At 39.9% G+C, this 23,697-nt stretch overlaps 1 protein-coding gene across 1 annotated transcript in view; it reads left to right on the forward strand.

Moving 5' to 3' along the window:
- wdfy2 (WD repeat and FYVE domain containing 2) overlaps positions 1 to 23,697 on the forward strand; it is a 50,623-nt gene that overhangs the window by 14,107 nt on the left and 12,819 nt on the right. Inside the window, 9 exon segments of the mRNA XM_052013300.1 lie at positions 1,097 to 1,164; positions 8,377 to 8,450; positions 14,787 to 14,841; positions 16,667 to 16,817; positions 16,919 to 16,940; positions 16,942 to 17,032; positions 18,730 to 18,856; positions 18,963 to 19,068; positions 20,862 to 20,963. Of these exon segments, the coding sequence (XP_051869260.1) occupies positions 1,097 to 1,164; positions 8,377 to 8,450; positions 14,787 to 14,841; positions 16,667 to 16,817; positions 16,919 to 16,940; positions 16,942 to 17,032; positions 18,730 to 18,856; positions 18,963 to 19,068; positions 20,862 to 20,963 (796 nt within the window).

The raw sequence follows: 23,697 nt of genomic DNA on the forward strand, positions 1-23,697 counted from the left end.
AAGTTGGAGGCAAAGTTGATGAAATTGATGAGCTCAGCATGGGTGTAGGAAGCAGTCCCAGTGCAGTTGTCAATGTATTTACTCAAGTTCTTTCCTATGGTTCATTTCTCGACAGTAAATGCATGACTCACTTATGAATAGTCCAACTTCACTACTGTCGGATAAAAGCATTGAAAGTGGACAATAATCTCTTTTCAACAAAAAAAAGTAAATACTATGAATAATAAGTTTAAGGGGTTAATTTGGTGGCAGACTTTAGGTGAAAATACACTTGGTTCAATTACATTTTTATTCAGGTTGTGTGGTGGCAAGTGGCTGATCTATTATTTGCATTTTTGCCCATGAAAAACAATTGCTCACAAGGACTATTGTCTCTTTGTTGGGCCAAAAGATTGAAGAAACTGATTTCCAAGCAAAACTTTTGTACGTGCTTGCTTGCTTGAGAGAGTCATCTGCAGATGTCATTTGCTGTGCCCTTCTCAAATTTGTGCCATGTTTGTATTACAGTAGATTTATCTTGCATCACAATGTCAAATTTCCAATAAGTAATGATTTAATTATGCCATGCATCAATGGAACCATTTTTGGTGTAAGAGTGAAGTATCTGAGTAGCTAGTTCAATCTCTGGGACAGCAGTTCTACTTCTCAGTACCAGTTCAGCTCTCCCTATTCTGGTACTGGAATTGTAAATGAATCTGTAAGCAGAGTAAGGAAAGCTGATTTAGCAGCCTAAAAGTGTGGTGATGGCCCAGAATTGAAGCATCGCAGGAACAGGATCTTGCACTGTTACACCATTGCCGGACTAAAACAATCAGTGGTGAAATACAGACTTGGTATATCTCTAGTCAGTGAACTTGTGTTTTTCCTGCTTTTCTGAAGATGCTGACTTGGCTGGAAGAGAGTGCTCTATGGAGCTCTGTCCATTATTCAGAGTGTTGTGTTCGCAGGTTACCGTGGGTAAAAACCAGAGTTTGTCCCCTTACAAATTAAGTGTTTTTGAGATTTAGAGTACCATGTTGTAGTTTACTTTTGGTTTCTTTTTCCTTAAACATTTTCTCAATAAACTATCAATCTGACATTGTAATTCATTTTTCAGAACAATTCGTGTATGGATGAAGAGAGACAGTGGTCAATATTGGCCGAGCGTCTACCACTCAATGACATGTAAGTTCGCTGTTCTAAAAATACTGTGCAAGAATGCATGTCTAAATTCTGCCTGAATTGATTGAAGTGAAATACAAGTTTAAGGAATACTTATGGAAGCATTTTATCCATCTGAGTTTCCAAAACTGAAATACCAATTTGTCAATTTTGATCTTGATGATATCCAAACAACTATCTGGCGTCTTGACCTTTTTTCAGCTCTTTAATAATTAGAAACAGGCTAATGACTGACTACTCAGAGCTAAAGGATGGCACTAACATTTTTTTGAATATGTTTGTAGTTTGGGTCTTGAGGGCTTTCTAACAGTTAAATGCACAGGCATGAGCATTTTCTGCCAAGCCTTTTTTGCCAGAGGAAAATCGACTTGCCAATGCTGATGGCTATATCTTGACCAAAAAGAAAATCATTTGCGCTCTGCTTGGGCCCCTGTCAATATGTTTCTTGGGTTCCTTTTTGGAAAATGATTCAAGAATAACTTGGATTGATAAGCACACTTTCATTCTTCCCACTCTAGTTCATGTGCACATATCTCCTTCATGAGAAGAGAGAACTCTCTTGGTTACCTGGCTCCCCTAACAAAGAGCTCGTTGGTGTAGGGGTACAATTTCTGTTTTGGCTCTCTAAGATTCATAAAATATAAGAGTTCGTATCCTGGCCTAGCCCTCATATATTGCCTTGTTATTTGTTGTGGTGCTGACTCGCAGCTCTAGCATTCTGGGTTCAGTCCTGATTTCTGCTGTCTGTACTCCCGCTGTGACCACTTGGGTTTACTCTGGATGCTCCAGTTTCCTGCCATATCCCAAAGTTGCTGGCTGACTAATTGTCTACTGCGGATTACCCCCTAAAGCAGGTAAATTCAAATAAATCAAAGGAGAGTTGATGGATGTAAGATGCAGGGTTACAGATAAATGAGAGGGAATGGAATTGAGGGGATACTGCTTCTGGTGACACAAACTCGATGGCTCAAATGCCCTTTTTTTTTAATGTCATTAATAAGTAAATATCCCTGCCCCTGACCACGCAACTGGCCTCATTCATTCAATCTTCACTAACATTTTTATTTGCTGTGGTTTGCTCTTCAAAATCGCCATCATCTCTTCCTTTAAAAACCTTTGCCCATCAGCCTTAGAATCATATACAGAAGGAAGCCTTTCAGGCCATTGTGCTGTGCCAGCCTTTGGCAAAGCTATCAAATTAACTACAGCCCATTCATTCCACTATCTCTCTCCTACCATTTCTATCTTAAAGCCTATTTTCTCATGGGTCTTTAAACATGTTGTAGAAATCCAAACTCTGAGGTACAGATTTGATTGCTGACTAATGTATTGCAAGTATCTCATCCTGTAATGTTTTAAAAATAAAGCTACTGTTGACTGAATGACATCATGGAGGCTCTGGAAGATTACTAGACATACCACATTGTGTCTGGATGCAACGTTGATACGATAGCTGAGAAGAAATTATTTACTTTCTCTGTATCTCCATGCCACTCATTGTTGTTTGATCTTGATAAATTATTCTCAGAAGTACTCCACAACAAGATGCTGCAATGGATTTAACTTTGAACTTTTTTTTCTGTTTAGCTGTTTTGACCTGCCCTTTTACCAGCAGCACTGTGTGCACTTTCTCAAGGCTTAAATAAAGTAAATCTCATTCTTGGGGTAGGTGGGGAGTGGTGGCCAGGGTGAGGGAGTTAAATTCCAATGCAAAAAGAGAACAAGTTAATATAAACGGTCAGTCTTTTGCTTGTTGTGCAGACAGTGTTTATATTTGAGTGTTATAGCCATCTGATCAAATGCATTTCTGAGCTCTTGGTCATGATCTTCCAGACATCAGACTGAGAGCTGGATCCAAGCCATAAAGTTCAATTTTGGTCATTGCTTTTATTTTAATCTTTTCTTTTAGTTGCATATTGTTTTCACGTAATGCAATCTGTTGCTCCATGCTTCATTGTTGTGGCTAGTATGCAAATTTATGGATGTTTATTACCCATTCAATCCCCATTCCAGATTAAGGAAAGGTGCAGAGAAAGCATTGGAAGTATAGGAAAGGAAGGTCTGAATGTGCATTTGACTGCTTAAGCAAAAAAAAGGTGGTGAATATGGGCAGTAGAGTGATTTTTGGCAAAAGATGAAATTTAACCACCTATTTTCAAACGGTTTGCCAACATATGAAGGAGTACTTCTTGAGTGAGATATTGGGGGTGTTTGCAATCTATTATTATTACTTTAGAAACTTTTGCTTTTTGGAGGGGAAGAAAATGCATTTCATGTTCATGTGTTTATAAACTAGAATGAAAGTGTCATTCTTACTTCCATTCCATGTTTTGTATTCAAATGTTTATATTAAGGTCTTAATGTTTGAAATGCAATTATTTAGATTAATTGGGAAAATAATACTTTGCCATTTTTAATTGCAACCATTAATCTAACTTTGGAACGGCTTTCTGGACAATTTTGCATCAGTTTACAATTTTATGCTGAAGTTCTCCAACTGGAAGTGCATCTTTGGCCTCTGAGGTACTGATTTGAATACTTTCACAGGCAAGCTTCCAGACGTTGAGCAGTAATGTTGAAGCTTAAATTGTCTGTGTAATTGGAAATGGCATTGTTTTTCTTGTCATTTTCTAATTGGCTTTGCAACATTTTACACTGAAGTTCATCGAATAAAAAGAAGGCCCATCTGATTTTTGAAGGAGATATATGATTAACTTGCTCCTTTACTCCTGTGTTCTGCAAATTTCTGTATTCCAAGTAAGCATCCAAGTTTCTTAAAAATTAGATTTTGGGCAGTGCATTAGATCATAAATGACCGCTTTAAAACAAGTCTCTGGCTTGTGAAACTGGAGATCGTAATGGTTAGAGTGGTGCTGCTACACTTAAATGTAGGATCGTAAGTCATGGAATTCAGATTTGGCTGCAGCAATCTGAAGGCTACTCTTTATTTCCTGGCAGCAAGCAGTGTTGCCTCTCGTTCCAGCAGGCACTGATCTAAAGTGGTTTCCATGTATTACAGTGATGACCACTCCAAATCTCCCTGCATTGAAGTCCTTTCCAAATTCTCCATGTTGTTCTAAATATGTTCCAATCAAGATTGGATGCTTGTATTACATCAATTTGGATGCACATTTATAGTATAGAATTTATTTTTGTTGAAATTAATAAATAATTAGCACGGCTACATTGTTTTAAACAGTCATTATGATCCTGAGACCTGTAACTTGCTGGTCTTTGGATTATGAAACTGGCTTATTCTCTGATATTCCAGTATATGTATGGGCATAATGTGTTCTTTTTATGGAGACAAAAATTGATTGCTAATTTCTTTGAGTAATACCCACCCCCTTAGCTTGAAATGTGAAATATCTTGATTTTTGGGCAAAGGAGGAACGTCCACAGGTAATGAATCCTTTGGACAGACTGTAGACCCTGAAAGAATGACAGCGCTTGGGCAAATAACCAGTGGTCGGGGAGTAAAACACATGAAAAGAAGTGACAATCTTACGCAGAGGATGCATGTGATGAGAAAGTTCAGGGGGAAATGTACCTGAAAAGTTTCTAAGTATACTTGTTATTTACAGATTTTTTTTTTGAATTGGGTGGGTCTTGTATAATGCAGAAGAGTTTGTGATGTGCAATTCAAGTCTGGTTTTGTCATCAAGAATACCAAACAGTTCAGTGTATTAGTTAATGTGCCCAGGCACATGAGTCATGACCTGCCTCTTGCTTCACCGTGGGTTGTGCACCAGAAACTTCATACCATCACCTGTGCCCATCCTAGACTGACAGCATCCTTCCCAATTCCCAATGTGACTGCACCAACAGCCCAGAGTAAGATTTGCATATTCTACCTGAGTTAGAGGTATTGCCACGTCTCAAAGTGCTGATGGCAATGAGAAGGCTGAAAACTTGCATGTTTGATGAAAACTAAGATTTTAGATTTCTTGCAAAAGTACCTGGTTTAAAGAATAACGAAATGTAAGCAATTCCTTGGCCCCAACCACCATCTTCACCATGGACACATAGTATTTACATCTCCATCCCCCATCAGGAAGGTCTTAACATCCTCTTTTTCTTTTTTCTAAAGACCCAACTGGTTCCTCTTTGAGCACTCTTATCCACCTCGCAGAACTTGTTCTTGCCCTCAACTTCTCTTTTGATTCCTCCTACTTTCTACATGTAGTCATGGGCACTTGCATGCGCTCCTGGCCTGTCTTTTAGTTGGCCACGTAGAACAATCCAAGCCTGTTCTGGTACTCACCACCTCTACCGCCCCCCCCCCCGCCCCCCGGCCTCAACTTTTTCTCCTCTGTATGAATGGCTGTATTGGTGCTGTGTCCTGCACTCATGTAACACTCATCAATTTATCAGCTTTGACACCAATTTCCACCCTTGCCCTCAAATTTACCTGGACTATTTCTGACTGTTCCTTTTCTGGGTCTCTGTCTCCATCTCAGGAGACAAACTAACCACCGATATCTATTATAAATCAATGGACTCCTGTAGCTACCTCAACTACACCTCCTCCCACCCTGTCTCTTGTTGGGGCGCTGTCCCTTTCTCTCAGTTTCTCTGCCATATCTGTTCTCCGGGTGAAACTTTCTGTTCTGGAACATCTGAAATGTCCTTTTTCAGGGAAGGTGGTTTCCCCTCTGCTGTGGTTGATGGAGCCCTCACTTGCATTTTTTCTGTTTTCTGGACTTCTGCTCTTGTGCCCTGACAGAACACAGGTAGAGTTGCCTTGGTCCTTGCCTTTCACCTACCAGCCTCTGCATCCAGCACATCATTCTTAACCACTTCCACCAGCTACAATGTGATCCTACCCCCTCCCCCCCCCCCCCCCCCCCACCCCAATCCCTGCTGCTTTCTGCAGGAACCACTCTCTGTGACTCTGTGGTGCACTCATCTCTCTCCACCCTTCCCTCTTCCCTGGCACTTTCCCCTGCAACTGTATAAGGTGCAACATGTGTCCCTACACAACCTCCCTCAGCACCATCCAGCACCTAAACAGTCCTTCTGGGTGAGGTAGAGATCTGTGTGCACATCCTGCATCCTTGTCTATTGATTTGGCTTCCTCTACATCGGCAAGACCAAGCGGAGACTAGGCAGCCGTTTTGCGGAGCACTTGTGTTCTGTCCACATTGGCTATCTTGAGCATCCTACTTCAACTCTTTCCCACTCCCATACTGACCTCTCTCTCCTCTGCCTTCTCCACTGCCACGTGAACAGCATTTCATATTCCACTTGGGTAGCCTACAGTGGTCTCCCTTTATTCACTTTTCCTGCTTCCATCTGCCCATCACACACTTACCTGAGTTTCTTCCCCTGTGGTCTACTCTATCTTTCCGTACCCCACCTGACTCCATCTGCCCATCATCCCCACCACACCTGGTTCCACCTATCACCTACCAGCCCACCTCAACCCTCCCTCTCACTTCTGCATGCTGGCTATCTTCCCTTGACATTCTCAATCCTGATGCAGGGGTTCAACCTGAAAGTCAACCATTCCTTTCTTTCCATAGGTGCTGCCTGACCGGCAGAGTTCCTCCAGCAGTTTTTTGCCCAGATTCCAGCATCTGCAGTCTCTTGTCTCTAAATAAATGTAAGGTTTCATTAATTAGAGACAACACGTGTAGTATCTTGAAGCAATAGTTGACAAGGGCTGATTCAGATTAGTTTGTCATTTATACCAGGGTGTAATAAAATTCTTTGCTCGTGTGAAGCTCAGACTGAACAGTATATTTGGTAATAATTACAGTGACGAGCACAAAAACAACAGAATGGTGCAAAGTATAGTAATGCTGAAGTGTCAATAATGGTGAAATTGAGGGTTCAAGAATGTGGCAGCACCACCGAGAAGGGAATGTGAAAGAAGTGATTGGTTCAGAAGTCTGATAGCAGTGGGGAAGAAGCTAAGTCTGGTCATTGGGGCTTTAAAATTAAAATTAACCAGCCTTTTGCAACATGCACACAATGCTGAGCAACTCTGCCTTTTTGTGTGCATTGCTTCAGATTCCAGCATCTGCAGAAATCTCTTGTGACCTGTCTTTTGTCTTGGATTAAAACCAGCAGTTTCCCCTCCCCCAAACCAAGGTTAAAAACCCATGGCCTGAAATAGTTGAGTCTCTCCTTCCTGGTGTACTATTTCATTTTCTCACAGTACTACTTCGTGCTGTTGTCTGTTTTCTATAGTTGTCCATATCGTATCCCTCTGCATAGACTTCCTATAATTTCATTTCATCAAATATCTTCAAAGTTTCCCTCTAACACTATCCGTAATTAAACTAATGGAACATATACTATATCCATTTGTTAATGAATGCCACAAAACTTTAATTGTTAGGCTAACAAAGCATTCATTTTATTCAATTTATGGGATAATTTCCATAAAGTGGGATTTCCGTAAGTCAAGTCTTTCACAACCCTGGAGCCTCTGTACTCTGGCATTCTGCAGCTTTTTGATATCTTCTCCATTCAACTTAAAAGTGAAAAATTAGATTATTGCATTTGTCAGGTAAGGAGATTTGAGGGGTATGAAATTGAGGTACAGATCATTCATGATCTAATTGAGTGACATCAGGCTTAAGCAGTGGAACGCTTTCACTGTGTTCCAAAATACCACTAAAACATAATTGATGTAATTTCATTGATACCAGTATTGCACCAGGCTTTTGCAAAACCCTGTGCCATGTTCATCCAACTTCAAAAAAGATAGTTGTAACACAGGTCATGCTCTTATGTTGTGAGCTATTTCTGCTTTCACAGTCTCATAGCATGCTTGAGCCTTTCTACTGGGTGGAGGAATGTGATTGATGGTATCTTTATAATTTGTTGCTATAGAGCCTGGGAGCACTAGTCAAGACTGGCCAGAATTGTGTGCTTTCTGTTAAAGTTGTTGGTATGCAGATAAACGGTGATAACTCATGCTATTTGCTTGGCTTTGCAGAAATCTCTGGTTATTGTGTGATGTCCATGCATTAACCTTTTATGGAGAAAAGGAATTGAGTGTATTATCTAAGTCTATAAATGTATTGCATCCTATTTTGCTTCAAGCAATAAATATGTCTCAAATCTATCTTTTGTATTGGATCTGTTTTTGGGGTCATTTGCAATGTTTCAAACAGCTGAGCTTAAATAATTACTCCTAGCCTTTGAACATGGTATTCATATTGACTCAGCCAATATTACAACAAGCTGCCTTTTTTTTTACAGCTTCATGTTCGTGCATGTCCTTTAATCCAGAAACAAGGAGGCTCTCTGTAGGACTAGACAACGGTACTGTCTCCGTGAGTATTTGACTATAAGCTCAAAGGAATCTTTTCTAATTGCTTATCAATGTGTATCTCACCTATTCTTGCTACACTCAGATTTGTTTTTTGAGGTCAGCTCCTACCTCCTTTTACTTCAAATGGAAAGGAGAATTCTTCTATCTCTTGGACAAAGAAAAGCTGACATGTAGCAAGCAACTATCCCTTTCTGGACCCCATGCCTGCTGATATTGTTGATATTTCTTTCAAGTATTGTTTGGTGCCTTCCAGATCTTGACCACTAAGGAGTACTTTGAACTCCTCTCGCTGTAGATTTACCTTCAAGTGACACACATCCTGACATGGAAATATATTGCTCTTCCTTTGTTGCTGGGCTTATTTCCTGGAACACTTCCCACAGCAATTGTGGAAGTATTATCATGAGGGAGGACTGGCAATCGTTCAAGATCACAATCACAAGACAAAGGAGCAGAAGTAGGCCATCTGGACCCATCGAGTGTGCTCTGCTACCTCACCAATGAGCTAAACTATCCCATCCTAGCCCCACTTCCTGGCCTTTTTCCCCCATATCCCTTGATACCTAGACTAATTAGATACCTATCAAATCTCCTCCTTAAGCACCCCCAATGATCGGGCCTCCACAGCTGTATGTGGCAACGAATTCCGTAAATCCACGACCCTCTGGCTGAAGAAATTTCTTCTCATTTCTGTTCTAAGTGGGTACCCTCTAATTCTAAGACTGTGCCCTCTAGTCCTGGACTCAGCCACCAAGGGAAACAACTTAGCCACATCTACTCTGTCCAGTCCTTTCAACGTTCAAAATATTTCTATGAGGTCCCTTCTCATTCTTCTGTACTCCAATGAGTACAGTCCAAGAGCTGACAACCGCTCATTGTATGTAAGCCCTTTCATTCCAGGAATTGTTCTCGTAAATCTTCTCTGAACCCTCTCCACCATCAGTACATCCTTCCTAAGATAAGTGGTCCAAAACTGCACACAGTATTCCAAATCAGGTCTCACCAGTGCCCTATAGAGCTCATCAACACATCCTTACTTTCATCCGTTATACCTCTCGAAATGAATGCCAACATAGCATTCGCAAGTCCCTTTGCACTTCTGTACTTTGAATTTCTTCCCATCTAGATAATAATCTGCCATTTATTTCTTCTTCCAAAGTGTACAACCGCACATTTCTCAACATTGATCTCATCTGCCATTTCTTTGCCCATGCTCTTAACTGTCTAAGTCTCTCTGCAAACCTTCCTATTTCTTCAATACTCCCTAATCCTCCACCTATCTTGGTGTCATCTGCAAACTTGGCCACAAAACCATTTTCTTCAGAATCTAAATCATTGATATACAGTTTAAAAAGAAGCGGCCCCAACACCAACCCCTGCGGAACACCACTAGTAGCCAGCAGCCAACCAGAACAGGATCCCTTTATTCCCACCCAATGCTCCACCCATTCTAATATCCTTCCTGTAATTCCATGGGCTCTCGTTTTACTAAGTAGCCTCTTGTGTGGCACCTTGTCGAGGCCTTTTGAAAATCCAAATAAACTACATCCACAGCCTCTCCCTTATCCATACTACTTGAGATTTCCTCAAAAAACTCCAATAGGTTGGTCAGGCAGGATCTTCCCTTCATGAAACCATGCTGGCTTGGGCCTATCTTGCCTTGCACCTCTAGGTATTCCATAACCTCATCCCTGAGGATCGACTCCAATAACTTTCCCGACCACCGATATCGGACTAATAGGTCTGTAATTTCTGTTATGCTGCAATCCCACCTTTCTTGTACAGCAGAACTACATTTGCGACCTTCCAGCCCTCTGGTGGAACCATGCCAGAGTCTATTGATGCCTGGAAAATTATCACCAATATGCCTCCGCAATCTCTAAAGCCACCTCCTTCAGAACCCGAGGGTGCACTTCATCTGGTCCAGGAGACCTACCTGTCCTTAGTCCATTTAGCTTCTCGAGCGCCTTCTCTCTAGTAATCTTGACTGAACTCGGTTCTATCCGCTGAGACCCCTGACTATCAGGTATATTGCTGATGTCTTCCACAGTGAAGACTGATGCAAAAGGCTCGTTTTAGTTCCTCTGCCATCTCTTTGTTTATCCATTATAATCTATCCCGCACTGTTTTTAGTTGGTCCTATATCTACCCATGTCTCTCTTTACTCTTCATATATTTAAAAAAAAACTCTTAGTATCCTTTGTATATTATCTGCCAAGTTCCTTTCATAATTCATCTTTTCTTTCCTAATGACCTTCTTAGTTTCTTTCTGTAAGCTTTTAAAAGTTTCCTAGTCTTCTGTTTTCCCACTAATTTCTGCTTCCTTGTATGCCCTCCCTTTTGCTTTTATTTTAGCCTTAACCTCTCTTATTTAGCCACATTTGTGCCATTTTTCCATTCATAACCTTTTTTCTTGGAATATATCTGTCCCGCACTTATTTCTTGTAAAAAAATTTCAATCATCTCTGCTCTGCTGTCCCTCCAGCTAGCTTACTTTTCCAATCAATTTGGGCCAGTCCCCTCTCATGCCACTGTAATTTCCTTTGTTCCACTGAAATATTGATACACCTGATATCAGCTTCTCCTTTTCAAATTTGAAACTGAACTCAATCATATCATGATTACTACTTACTAAGGGCTCCTTTACCTTTAGTTTCCTAATCACCTCTGGTTCATTACACAGCACCCAATCCAAAACAGTTGATCGCCTGGTGGGCTCATCAACAAGCTGCTCCAAAAAGCCATTCTGTAGCATTCCACAAACTCTCTCTCCTGAGATCCACTACCTTCCTGGCTTTTCCAATCCACCTTCATGTTAAAATCCCCCATAATTATCTTGACATTGTGTCTCCGACACACTTTTTCTATTTCCAACTGTAACTTGTAGTCCACATCCTGGCTGCTGTTAGGGGGCCTATATATAACTGCTATTAGGGTCCTTTTACCCTTGCCATTTCTTAACTCAACCCATAGGATTCTACTTCTTCCGACCCTATGTCCCTGCTTTCTATTGATTTTTATATCATTGCTAACCCTCAGGGCCACACACGCCCTCTGCCTACCTGCCTATCTTTCCTATACACAGTGTACCCTTGGACATTCAGTTCCCAATCACATCCATCATTAAGCCATGACTCGATGATTGCCACAATGTCATATTTTTAATCTGTAGCAGTACTACTAGGTCATCCACTTTATTTCTAATGCTACGTGCATTTAAATACATTTAGACCAGTATCTGCTACCCGATTTCACTATGTCCTTTCTCAGTAAATTATCCTGTCTTTTCACCTGCCTGTCCTCCTTACCATCTTTGCTGCCCACTATCTTGGACTTATTTCTATATACTTTTTCCTCTGTCCTAACAGCCTGGTTTCCTTCCCCCTGCCAATTTAATTTAAGCCCTCCCTAACAGCTATATTAAACATTCCTGCCAGGATATTGGTCCCCACCACCTTCTTGAGGGCAGTTAAGGGTGACCATAAATGCTGTTATTGCCAACAACACTCTTATTGCATTAATAAATAGTGTCTCCTCTTGAAATAGATTAACTTTGTTCCTCAAATAACTAACCCTCAAGCTGTGATCTTCAACAGTTGTTGCATCTCCAATAATGTTTCTGGACTTGTCATAGTACTAAGAGGGTAAGGGTGGAAGATTTCTTTCCCTGAAGGACATTGGTGAACCTCATGGGTTTCTTATGGCAATCTGGTAATTTTGAGGTTATGTGGAATAATGTATATGGCACAGAAGCTGACCATTCAGTACAATGCATCTGTCCTTCAAACACTCCCTGTGGCAGCAGGTTCTACCTTCTCACAATTGTTTGGGTAAAAAAAAGTTTCTTCAGCAGTCCCTATTGGATTTCTTTGATTATGGTATAATTGATGGGTTTGGATTCAGGTTCTGTTTCTGCTCTTGCCCACAGTGGAAATATTCCTTTTGTATCCACCTTATCAAAGCTCTCCATCCCCTGTTGGGTCACCCCCTCAGCCACATTTTTTTTAGAGAAAAGGCACCTGTTTCTTCTTCCTTTCCTGATAAGTATATCCTCATCACATGGCCCAGTGCATCTATACTATTTGTTTCAATCATTCGTGTTATTATCCTTGTAAATTTCTCCACGACCTCTGTTGTCTCCTGTATCCATTTTATATTACTGAGTACAGTTCTGATCTCTATCTCCTAAATGTGGTCTAACCATGATTACACACAGATTTTACATAACTGCCTACTTCTAAATTTTGTCCCTTCAGAGTTAAACCCTAGTGCTTGGTTGGTTTCTTTATGGCCTTACTAATCTGCAGCACAACATTAAGAGATTGGTGCTATAAATGACCTCCCTATTCTTGCAATTAAAATATAGAAATCTTTGTGTTTTGTAGCTTAACTGCCATTATAATAGCTTTTTCATTCTGGATTTATGTAATTACTTGAACCCAAATTCACAAAGAGATGCAAGATTGCAGATATTGGAATCTGGAGCAAAAAAAACTGCTGGAGGAACTCAATGGGTCAGGCAATATCTGTGGAGGGAAAAGGATGGTTGACGTTTTAGGGCGAGACTCTGCAAATTCTGTAGCTGGGTTTTGAGATTGTCTTCAGACTAGTAGTCCAAACCTCTAGATATTGGTCCAATAACTTGACTGCTGTGCTACTTTCCTTCGGTTGGCAGCTTTTTCTATGGTTGACCACATCATCCTCTTAAAGAATTCAGATAGGTGGGACTCCACTTGTCTAGTTGTACCTAGAGAATTTCCTGGCATTTTCTCTTCCATCTCCCACAATGTTACTGTCTCCCAAGGATCCTTAGTCCTACACAATTATATCATCTGTATTTTCTCCTCTGTGACATGATCCAGAAAGACACACAAGGGTCTGTGTGTATGTTGAAGATACCTAATTCTTCTCTCAGCCACCTCTCTTGACCTTTATACTAGTATCACTTAATTGTGAGACTGCTTGCCAACTTCCAGTAGAAGATGAACAAAGTTTTCTCTCTCTGCTATACACCATTCTCTGAACACCAATTCTGTCTTTCTCCATTCCAAACACTGAAGGCTGAACCAGACTGTTTATAAACTATGGCAGTAACATTTTTCATTTCTCAAGACAGTCTGATGATTGGAGTCAGGAAATACGTTGCTGATCACAAATCTCTTGTCTGAGTATTTCAGAGAAGTTCCTCATTAGGTTTTTTTGTGTTGTACTTCCCTGCCCCCAACCCCCCCACTCCCTGCCAAAACTTTTCCTTTCATTACTATGGTCTCCAGGATTTGTCTGCATTTAATTTTAAGTGGAACTGCCACTACTGAAAATGACCCATTCCAAACAGGATGGGCTGTTAAAGAGCCTGAAGGATGAACATAGTTCTTTAGAGAGACTTGCACTATTTTTCCTTGGATTAACAATATTCTTGTAATTTTATCAATGTTTCCTGCCCTCCATCCTATCCTTTAGTTCTTCCACCCCACCTCCTTTCCCTGCGTCTGTGGAAACGAACATAAGAAATAGAAGCAGGAGTAGGCCATGTGGACCTTCGTGCCTACTTTATTCACAAGATTATGACCTATTGTTTACCTCCACGGCACTCTCCTGCACTAACCTTGTATCCCTTAATATCTAAATATCCATGAAAACAGCTTTGATGAAAGGTCATTAACCTAAAACTTTTGACAGGCTTTCTTTCTCCACAGATGCTGTCTGACCTCCTGAGTATTCCAACACTTTCTATTTCGAATTAAGTATCAACATTCTGCTTTTCATCCTTGTCCTCTGGCACTCACGATATAGGACCTGACACACACTGTTGGCTTACAGAGTTTGTCATATTGTTGGTCCACTTTATTAAAAAAAACAAAATTTGGAAGAGGTTTTCTCTTTGGACCATTTGAAAATAATAAAGAAATGGATTGAGACATTCCAGCTGGAATTTAATGAAAACATATTTGACCTTTATATTTTGCCCATTGACCAACCCTGACAGTTCTAAGTATTTAATGTTGACAAGGTTGAGAGATTTTATTGATTGCTGTTGCAGGCTTCCAGGTTGTCTTCTGTTGGTATTGAAGTGACTCACCTTCACTCTTTATGGTTGCATTACTTTAAACAATCCGTTTGTTAATCTAGCATGTGGGGAAATCACATTTGCACAAATGCACCAGCTAAAAGGTGGGGCAAACTATTTTTTTTAAGAAAAAGAGACTGTGATGCCTGAACCTGTTTGTGGGTTTCTTAAAATTTTAACTGCCAGAAAGCAGTGTTTAAGCAATGTTATTAGTTTAAATCTGTAAGGAAATAATCAGAAGTTTGCAACTGAAATCTTGTCTTCTGTCAGGAATTTATTTTGTCGGAGGATTACAACAAAATGACTTCTGCAAAGAGCTACCTGGGTAAGAAACTTACTGATTCTTCAAATTTGGGAAGAAGAGGAGTGTGAAAATGCAAAGTCAGAAGGTGTGGCATTTTTGTCTGCTGCCAAGGGCTAGGAGCCTGCTACTGCACCTATTCTGCTGCTTCAAAAGATTTTGAAATGTTGTCTAGAGCAAACCTTGTGTTTGGCATATTGTGTTTTGAGTGAGCTAGATGTATCAGATTTTTCTTCACTTGGGTAGATTGAGTTGCAGGCTGGTATTGTATTGCAATAAGCTCCCGGAGCATCCTCTCTACTTCGTATTCCTCAAGTTACCTTCCCAACAACTGGACTATTTGTAGTATTGTAACATGTAATATGATGGGTGAGGAAAGGCCTTTGGTCCAGTGAGTGCATCCTAATCTGTGACAATGTCCTTTGATTCATGATATCAATGTTTCAGACTGGCTGCCAGCTGAGACAACTGTAAACCCTGGTTTAGAAGCAGTCTGTTTGGAGAGGAAAGGCAGTTGGGAATTTTCTCTCCTTGTATAATCCAGACTTCACCATGAGCCTATGACTTATTTATATAGTGGGTACATATTTGGAGAGGCAATTACCATGCCTGTCAGAAATGGGCTGGCTCCTGCTGAATGAATATAGTCAACTGGTATACTCTGCATGAGCAGTCTATTCCACTGATCCCCTTTGTGAGGGAGGGGGGAAACCCACCTTTGAACCACTGATGTGATTCTTGTCTTGCTTAACTTCAGATTCAGGCCACAAGTCCTCTCCAACCCATTAGTTGAAACAACCTGTCTATAGGAATGAATTTGACTCCTATCTACATCTTTGCAAACATTGATCAAATCGCCCCTAAATATGCACTTAAAGTATTGCAACTCATTGGGTTCATTTGGGCAACACTTTTTTCTAATTGAAAATTAATGTCATGTTCCAAACAGAACTGATGAGCTACGGTTCAGTTGCATTTTAATCATAGGGCTGAAGTTTAAAAGATTAGAAATCACTCCTGGCAGGGGGTTGGTGGGAATTGCTGTCTGTAACACTAGTTGGAGGCATCCAATCCCTTCAAACCCCACCCAAACAGCATTGCAACCATATGATTCCTCCGAGCAGGGCTAATGCATTAAACCTTGGTGCAACATAGATATGACCACAGGGTATAAGCTCCATGCTTCCTCCCCCACCCCATTTCTGTCCTGTTGCGGTCTACCCTCCCAAATACACAGCTACCTGTTCAGATACCCAAGAGTCACTAATGGTCCAGACTAGAGAAGTACTCTGTGGCAAATGTTATTGAAGAGAGTCTCTCCAGCTTTGCAATTAGGTCTGCCAATGTGCAGAGTCCAGTATGAAATGGTACCAGCATCAAATCCCACTTGTGTAATAATTCACTGACTTTCCCATACTGACATTCACTGGCAGCAGCTAAGCAGATATTTTAAAAAAATAATCATTTAACGTTACTCTTCTATTTTCTCTTCCTGTTGAACAAGAAAATTGTCTGTGGGCTATCAGTATGTATCACTTCGCAGTTTTTGCATTGGTCAAATTGTGATTCCGGTCCTGTGCAAGTGAGTTAATGAGACAGAATAAATATCTATTTTTTTTAAAGAAAGCAAATTATAGTAAGTAATATGTTGTGCCTTTCCATTATTCCTGGCCTTTTATTAACACAATTCAGTTGGCCTTCAGCTATTGATTATCAGACTATACTCTGAATGCTCTGATTGACGTGCCAGTGTCACCACTATGTACCACTTATGCATTTGCTGAGCGCTAGTTTGAAATTCATGAGCTTTCAAGAGCTGTTGTGATTTTTTTTTGTTCTGTTTTGCCAGCTCATCAGAACAGAGTGACAATGGTCCTATTTATCTTGGAAATGGAATGGGTGCTGAGCACAGGACAGGACAAGAGCTTCACGTGGCATTGTTCAGAGAGTGGCCGAAAGTTGGGTAGCCACAGAACCTCTGCTTCAGCCTCATGTCTGCAGTATCCTAAACACAAATAATCAGTTATCTTGTATAATGCTTTGTTCAATCATAGCTTTGGATTGGTTTCCTTGAATACTTTTCCATAACTGATGTTTACAGATTCGACATTGAAACACGACATGCTTTTTGTCGGGGATTATTCTGGGCAGGTGACAATATTGAAGCTTGAACAAGACAATTGTTCTGTAGTTACAACATTTAAAGGACACAGTGGTGAGCTGAGCAGAGCTTATCATTATACTGAGTTTACATTTACTCTATTTTCTCAGCCCAAAGAGAACATAATTGCACATTCACAGCATCCATCATTGATTGTATAATATTTCCCTTATTACTGAAGTACATGAATATTTAATGCATGCAAATTACTTTGGATTATTTCTAGATGAACTTTCAGTCACATTCCAACCATGAGTCAACTTTGTCAGTGCTAGGGAGAATGGTAGTTGCTATTGTAATTAAAATGCAAGTAAACTGAGCAAAGCACCCAGATCAAATTGAAACCAAATGTTATGCAGATAATTTGTAATAAATGCCACCAGGAAGTGGTCTACTTCAATTTATATTAGTTACAAATCTCTGGAGCTACAGTTGTAGTGAAGGAAGAGGAGAGGTTATATTTCCAAAATACCTGATTAGATTACTGTAGTGCAATCAACTATATTTTGTATGAATTTATGTGCTTGTGCTACCATGGAACCTGCTATTTATAAGTTGCTAAGTGGGAGACAGGGAACCAATTGTAGTATTTATGTAGTTACTAATAAACCAAAGGTCACAGAGAATGGAAAGCTGAGGAGAGTGATAAGCACCTGTCAAGCACAGAAACATAGAAAATAGGCGTAGTAGGCCATTCAGCCTTCGAGCCTGCTCCACCATTCAACGTAATCAGTGCTGATCATCCACTTCAGTTTCCTTCTCCCCACATCCCTTGACTCCTTTCATATTAAGAAATATATCTGGCTCCTTCTAGGATATACCCGTTTACATTTTTTTTTAAAAAAGCATTTTATTGTAGTTTGTTGATTCCTTTCATGGAGACTTGCCATTTCCGAGATGGAGGGCCAGTGGAGGACAGTAGCTCTGCAGGACTCGACCTCAATTTTCATGGGTCACCCCCACTGCCCCCTCCCCTTTCCCACCACCACCACCAACATCCAAGTGACTGATGCTGCCACTTATCATCTGCAAGGGAATCCAAAAACTGCCCAAGGTGGGAATTGAAGCCAGGCATATTTTGTATTTCTATTGTTCTTTTAATAGACATGTTCTTAAATATTTGGAATTTTTTGCTCTGAACTGTTTAAGGTGGGGAACCACTGAAATTATCAAGATATAGTTTAGCTTCATTTCCCTACAAACTAGAATACAAATTAATGTATGTAATGTGTGTGAAGAGCAAAACTCCTAATGTAGCACTGTTATTTCTATTTAAAACTAGCCTTGACTAGGAAAACTTGGGTCTCATCAATTCTAGTTGATGTGTCCAGAACACAAAATTCCAGAAATGGGTTATTTCACCCAGAAGGGTGAGAAACCTGTTTTGTTTCAGAGAAGCAGAACAAGGACAATAATGCTCCAAGGTTAGGATTAAGGTTACTTTTTGAACAGAGTAAAGTAAGGTTGGATTTGCGTTTAACCACCTATACTTGGAGTGTTTGCTGCAACAGCAAATTAAGTACTTACTACTGGCATCTTTTACAGTGAGGGCAAAAATGTAACCATAAACATTAAGCAAATGATGCTATGTAAATACAATCCAAGCTGGGATCTGTTTTCTGTGAATTGACTAGTAGGGTGGATCAAAAATTCAGTTTGATTTGCTTAATGCCCTATATTGTGACTTTTATTACTTATCCATCCTGAAATTTCATTACACTTAGTTACTTGAACTGCCTTCTATCTTTCAGGCAGCATTACCGCACTTTGTTGGGACCCAGTTCAACGAACGTTATTCTCGGGCAGTTCTGATCATTCCATTATTATGTGGGATATAGGAGGAAGAAAGGGAACAGCTATTGAGTTACAAGGCCACAAGTGGGTGTGCAACTTCTGTATTGATTTGCATATACTAATTTTTCCTATCAAATAGAGACTGCAGTTGTGCTGCTTTAGCTAACTATGATTTGTTTATGCCACACAGTGACAAAGTTCAGTCCCTTTGTTATGCTCTTCATACTCGGCAGCTAATCTCTTGTGGTGCAGATGGTGGGATAGTTGTGTGGAACATGGATGTACAAAGGCAAGAGGTCAGCAACAATTTCATTCAATCATTGAAAATTTTAACACAGAGAATGGAGACCAACTCGTTTTGTGTCTCAGTAATAATAAGGGTGCTAATGGCAGTGAACATTCCATCCTCTTTCACTGTGCTGTTTTGGAATTAGTAAGCAGGTGAAAATGTTTGAGGTCACTGCATTTGACTTTAAGTTTGCATGATGTGTAGGTTAACATGTGTAACATTCCATTACATTTGGGAACCAACTAGCATTTGTAGTGCTTTAGGAAAATGGACAAATTAAAGTTTGTCACATTGTCCCTCGGGAACTCTTGCCCAAAAGACTGAGAAGCTTGACCCTTGGTCTGCAGTTGACATTTCTGTTGCTATACAATTAGCCTCAGCTGCTCTGGAATTGAGAAGGAAATAAAGCTCGGAATTATTAAGGGGTTGCAGGGATTGGATGATGAAGTGAGGGAAAGGATATTCATTATTGTACTCCCATCACTATACAGCAGTAATTATTTCCCACTCTCTCCCACCTCAACAATTCCAAACTTCATTTTCTTATTTCAAAACCGTTTTTGATGATACCAAATCATGGATGCTAATATTCAGTGCACTTTTGACAAAGCATCTACATTTGAACAAAAAGTACTTCCAGAGGGCAGTGGGTGTATGAGTGAGCTGACAGAGGAAGTAGTTGAGGCAAGAACAATTATAATATTTAAAAAAAACACTTGGACAGGTACATTGGATGGAAAGGTTTAGGGGATATGGCCAAATGTGGCCAAATAAGACTAGCTCAGTTAGGCAACTTGGTAGGCATGGACAAGTTGGGCTGAAGAGCCCATTGTCATACTGTATTATTCTATGACTTGATGCTACAAGTTGCACATCTCTCAATCAGCAGCCAACCAGAGGAATGGGGTGTATTTGGTGATTAGCAATCAATTATGTAACCTTTCTTTTATCCCCAGTCTTCCTTGTTAATATAATAGTAAACTTGAATCTATCTTCTGGATCTTAAAGTACTATTTTATCTGTTACCACAAATGGATCTCGTTTGTGTAAAAGTGGTTGAGCTCGGTTAAGACCACAATTAACTGGATAGCAAAAATTGTAAAGAATTTGTTACATCACCAATTTACGTGAGAAACAATCAGTTTGCTGTTAGCACTGTATATATCCAGGAATAAAGATGCAAAAGGCTGGAAATCTGAAATAAAAACAGCAAATGATAGAAGCACTGAGTCTGTGGAGAGAGAAAGTTAATGTTTCAGGGTGAAGACCGAGTGTCCCTGCTCTTTTGCTTTTTTTTCAACCTTCCCAGTTAAAATGGTTGTCATTAGTAAATGGATACTTCAAATCCTGAGAGTAGGTGTCTTGAAAATTCAATCCCATATAGTGTTGTTTGATATTTTTGCTCATTAATAAGAATGATTTTTAGACTCGCTCTAACAAAATCCAAATGTATGCATTTATTGTTCTGTGCTTTTTTAAAAAAAACATCCCCAAATGTCAACCTTTCATTCTGAGTTTGTCTGCTAACTGTGCACAAAACATCCAGGATTTTGGCTGCGTGTGCCTTTAACGAATAGCTACCAATCCTACAATATACATACACGGCTAGCTCACGAGTCCTTGGTATATGTCCTCTCTTCAAATAAATATATTTCCGCATCTTCTGATTTAATGCTTGAAGGATTTACTCAGTCATTCAGGAAAATATGCCATCGATTTATCTGGGCTAGATTTATATTCTGATGATGAGGAACTGAGTTGTCTTTAATTAAAATTTCCTTTTCTTCACTTTGATGCCAGACTCCTGATTGGTTGGATAGTGATTCCTGCCAGAAATGTGACCAGCCTTTCTTCTGGAACTTCAAACAAATGTGGGACAGTAAGAAAATTGGTTTGAGACAGGTAATACTTTGTTACATCTAAATGTTTTTAATTAGGGGGAATAAAATTGCAGCTTGATGTTCAACTAAAGTTCAGCATGTGCTGAACAGGCAAATAGTTTCCCTATAAAATGGATGTATCTTACTAGTAACAGGTAGCAAATTCTGGTTTGGGAAGTATTTAGATTGGAGCTCCCTCACTGAAAGTAGTTACACTGAAGCTCTGTAATTAAATGACGCATATAAAACTGCCAGTTTAAGCTCTTTTGTTCTGGAAAGAAAATGAGTACATAGTCGCATGAATATAATGGGATTTCATGTATATTGGAGATAATGAGCTTGAATTGATGAAAATAGTTTCTGCAAATAAAGGCAATATCAACTAAGTTAATGCCTTTTTAGACTCCATCTGCAAAACTCTCTTACCGAGTGCTATCCATCGATATTTGCAGCTGTCCTATTAATTGTGAAAGTAGCTTGACTGATCATAAAATCCTTTTGTTCCCTCCCCTGTACATCATTTCCACCTGTTACAACTTCTGTCTTGCTATTCACTGGAAGATTGTCAGGACCTTACCACACTTCCCCTTCACAGTAAAGATTAATAGGTTTGCAAGTTGCCATGAACATAATTTGCACCAGCTTCCAATGAGGCAAGTGCTTCACCTTCCAAGAAGGAGTAGAAGAAAGCAGAATATATACTATGTATCAAGCCTTTCAGTGAAGCATTGCTTTGCAATATTCTTTCAGGGGACAAGGCCTGCCAAGTAAAGGCCCAATTATGCTTTGCAGTTTCTGATGTTCGAGGTTGTATCAAATTGTGATTTTCTTGCCCCCCCCCCCCCCATCAAGGAAATGTGCTAAGTTCAATCTCACCTGTGTTCATTAAGCATCCATTAAATAAGTTGAATCCAAGGCATTTTAAAAAAAAGACATTTATTCTAAATGTAAAATTTAACTGATTTGATCATAAACAGTTGGTCTGATGGCAAACTTGTAGAATTGCTGGTGTTTTTCTAATGTAAATGCAAATTCCATTTCTTGCCTGGACAGGTAATTAACTTCTGAAAATTGAGGGGCTGCAGTGATAAGATATTTGAGAGGGATGGTAGATTTACCTTAAGCCAGAGATTGGAAAATTTCCCATTATTTACTCTAGACTGGAAGATGGATATATACATGTTATAAATAATACCTAATTAATAAAATCTCAATACTATCCTATCATAAACCAACAAGACCAACTGAGGGGGCTCCATTCCAGAGGAAAAAATTAATATGCAATAGCATGAAAGTGGAATGCGAGACCATTTTGTCTTTATGAAGATGTCCTGTGGATGCAAATCTCAAAATTTTCAAATGTGATGTATTTATCAGTGTTAATTTCTGATGAGCATCCACAATTAATGGAATAGATATTCAGTAATTGCTTGCAAGTCAATGAATCGTCAGATCGAAGCATATAGATTCAAACAAGATGTCAGGCCTGTATATCATTTTAGTTGTGGGACTGCATCTGTCTTTCTCCTTGTGTTCTTTATAAAGTCGATAATTGCATGTTTATTGTAAAATCTGAAATGGATTGTTGTTAACATTTATTTTAGCAGCCCATTCTGTAATTTGTTTGTCACTGCTTTATTTTTATTATCCGTTCTCAGTCCCTAACTCTTGGTGTTGCTGAGTCCATGTGAACTCACTAAGAAGTTGCTCCCACGGGGAATCTTTTGATGGGAGCAGCTGTGACTGGCACCCTTTAGCTTCCAGCAACCTATGTTTCTGTCAGTTCCATAGTGTATTTTGCTTTAATTTCTGGGAGCATAGAAACATTGGCCAAGTAGTCACTCCAATTGCAGAAGTTAGCAGTGTTGCCTGTAACTTTCCATGGCCACATTGGCTCTCTCCGCCATTGGTGGTTTTGTGGCTTCAGTAGCATTTGCTTCTGTGGCTGTGTGCAGGGAATGCTGAGGGTTGGAGAGCCTGTGCCAGCAACTAAATTAGTCAAATGAGTCTATAAAGCTTCATGTGGTGTTTTGAATCTGAATGTGCCAGAGTTTTTGTACATGCTGACTATGCAATGCCCAGGAGTCACTACTTGGCATCAACATATGCATCACTTCCTCTCAATGAGCTTCAGGTTTAGTTACCACAGATAATGCTCCCTCTTGCTCACTGATGTGACCTGACATGCAATTGTATAGGTGAATGAAATAAGAGAGGGTTGGATAATGTGGGCAGATGGATTTTAAATAATTAAATTGGGAGGGAACTAAGCAAGAAATCAGAAATCTAGCAGGAATGGACAACTGCTTTTTGTTCAGTAGCCCCTGGATTGGGGGCATATGGAGTTGACTAAAAATGATACATAAAAGAATAATATTCTGTATGCAACCAGCAAGCTACAGGTTCAGCTATGACCGTCGAGGTTTTGGGAAATAAATAGTAATCTTTGTATAATCATCGCAGCTTTTTGGGTTAGTTTAGTAAAAGGTGGCTAGATTAGAACAGATTCAGTGTTTTGTCTCGTATTATTTTTCTGAGAAAATGCTGTAATTTCCAAATACTGGTGGTTTCCTCCGTAAGTGACGTGCTTGAATACTGAGGTCCCAAACTTCCTGAGAGGTCTTTGCTGGTAATTTGCTGACTCTGCTCCTCATGACATCCTGTGGCAAAGTGCCCCAGCAGCTACAATGGGAAATATGTCCACTAAACCTTAGGCAGGACGGCACAGTGACAGAGCTACAAGAGCTGCTGCCTCA

The sequence above is a fragment of the Pristis pectinata genome, chromosome 4 (genome assembly GCF_009764475.1).
Source record: "Pristis pectinata isolate sPriPec2 chromosome 4, sPriPec2.1.pri, whole genome shotgun sequence".
Classification (NCBI taxonomy): Eukaryota; Metazoa; Chordata; class Chondrichthyes; order Rhinopristiformes; family Pristidae; genus Pristis; species Pristis pectinata.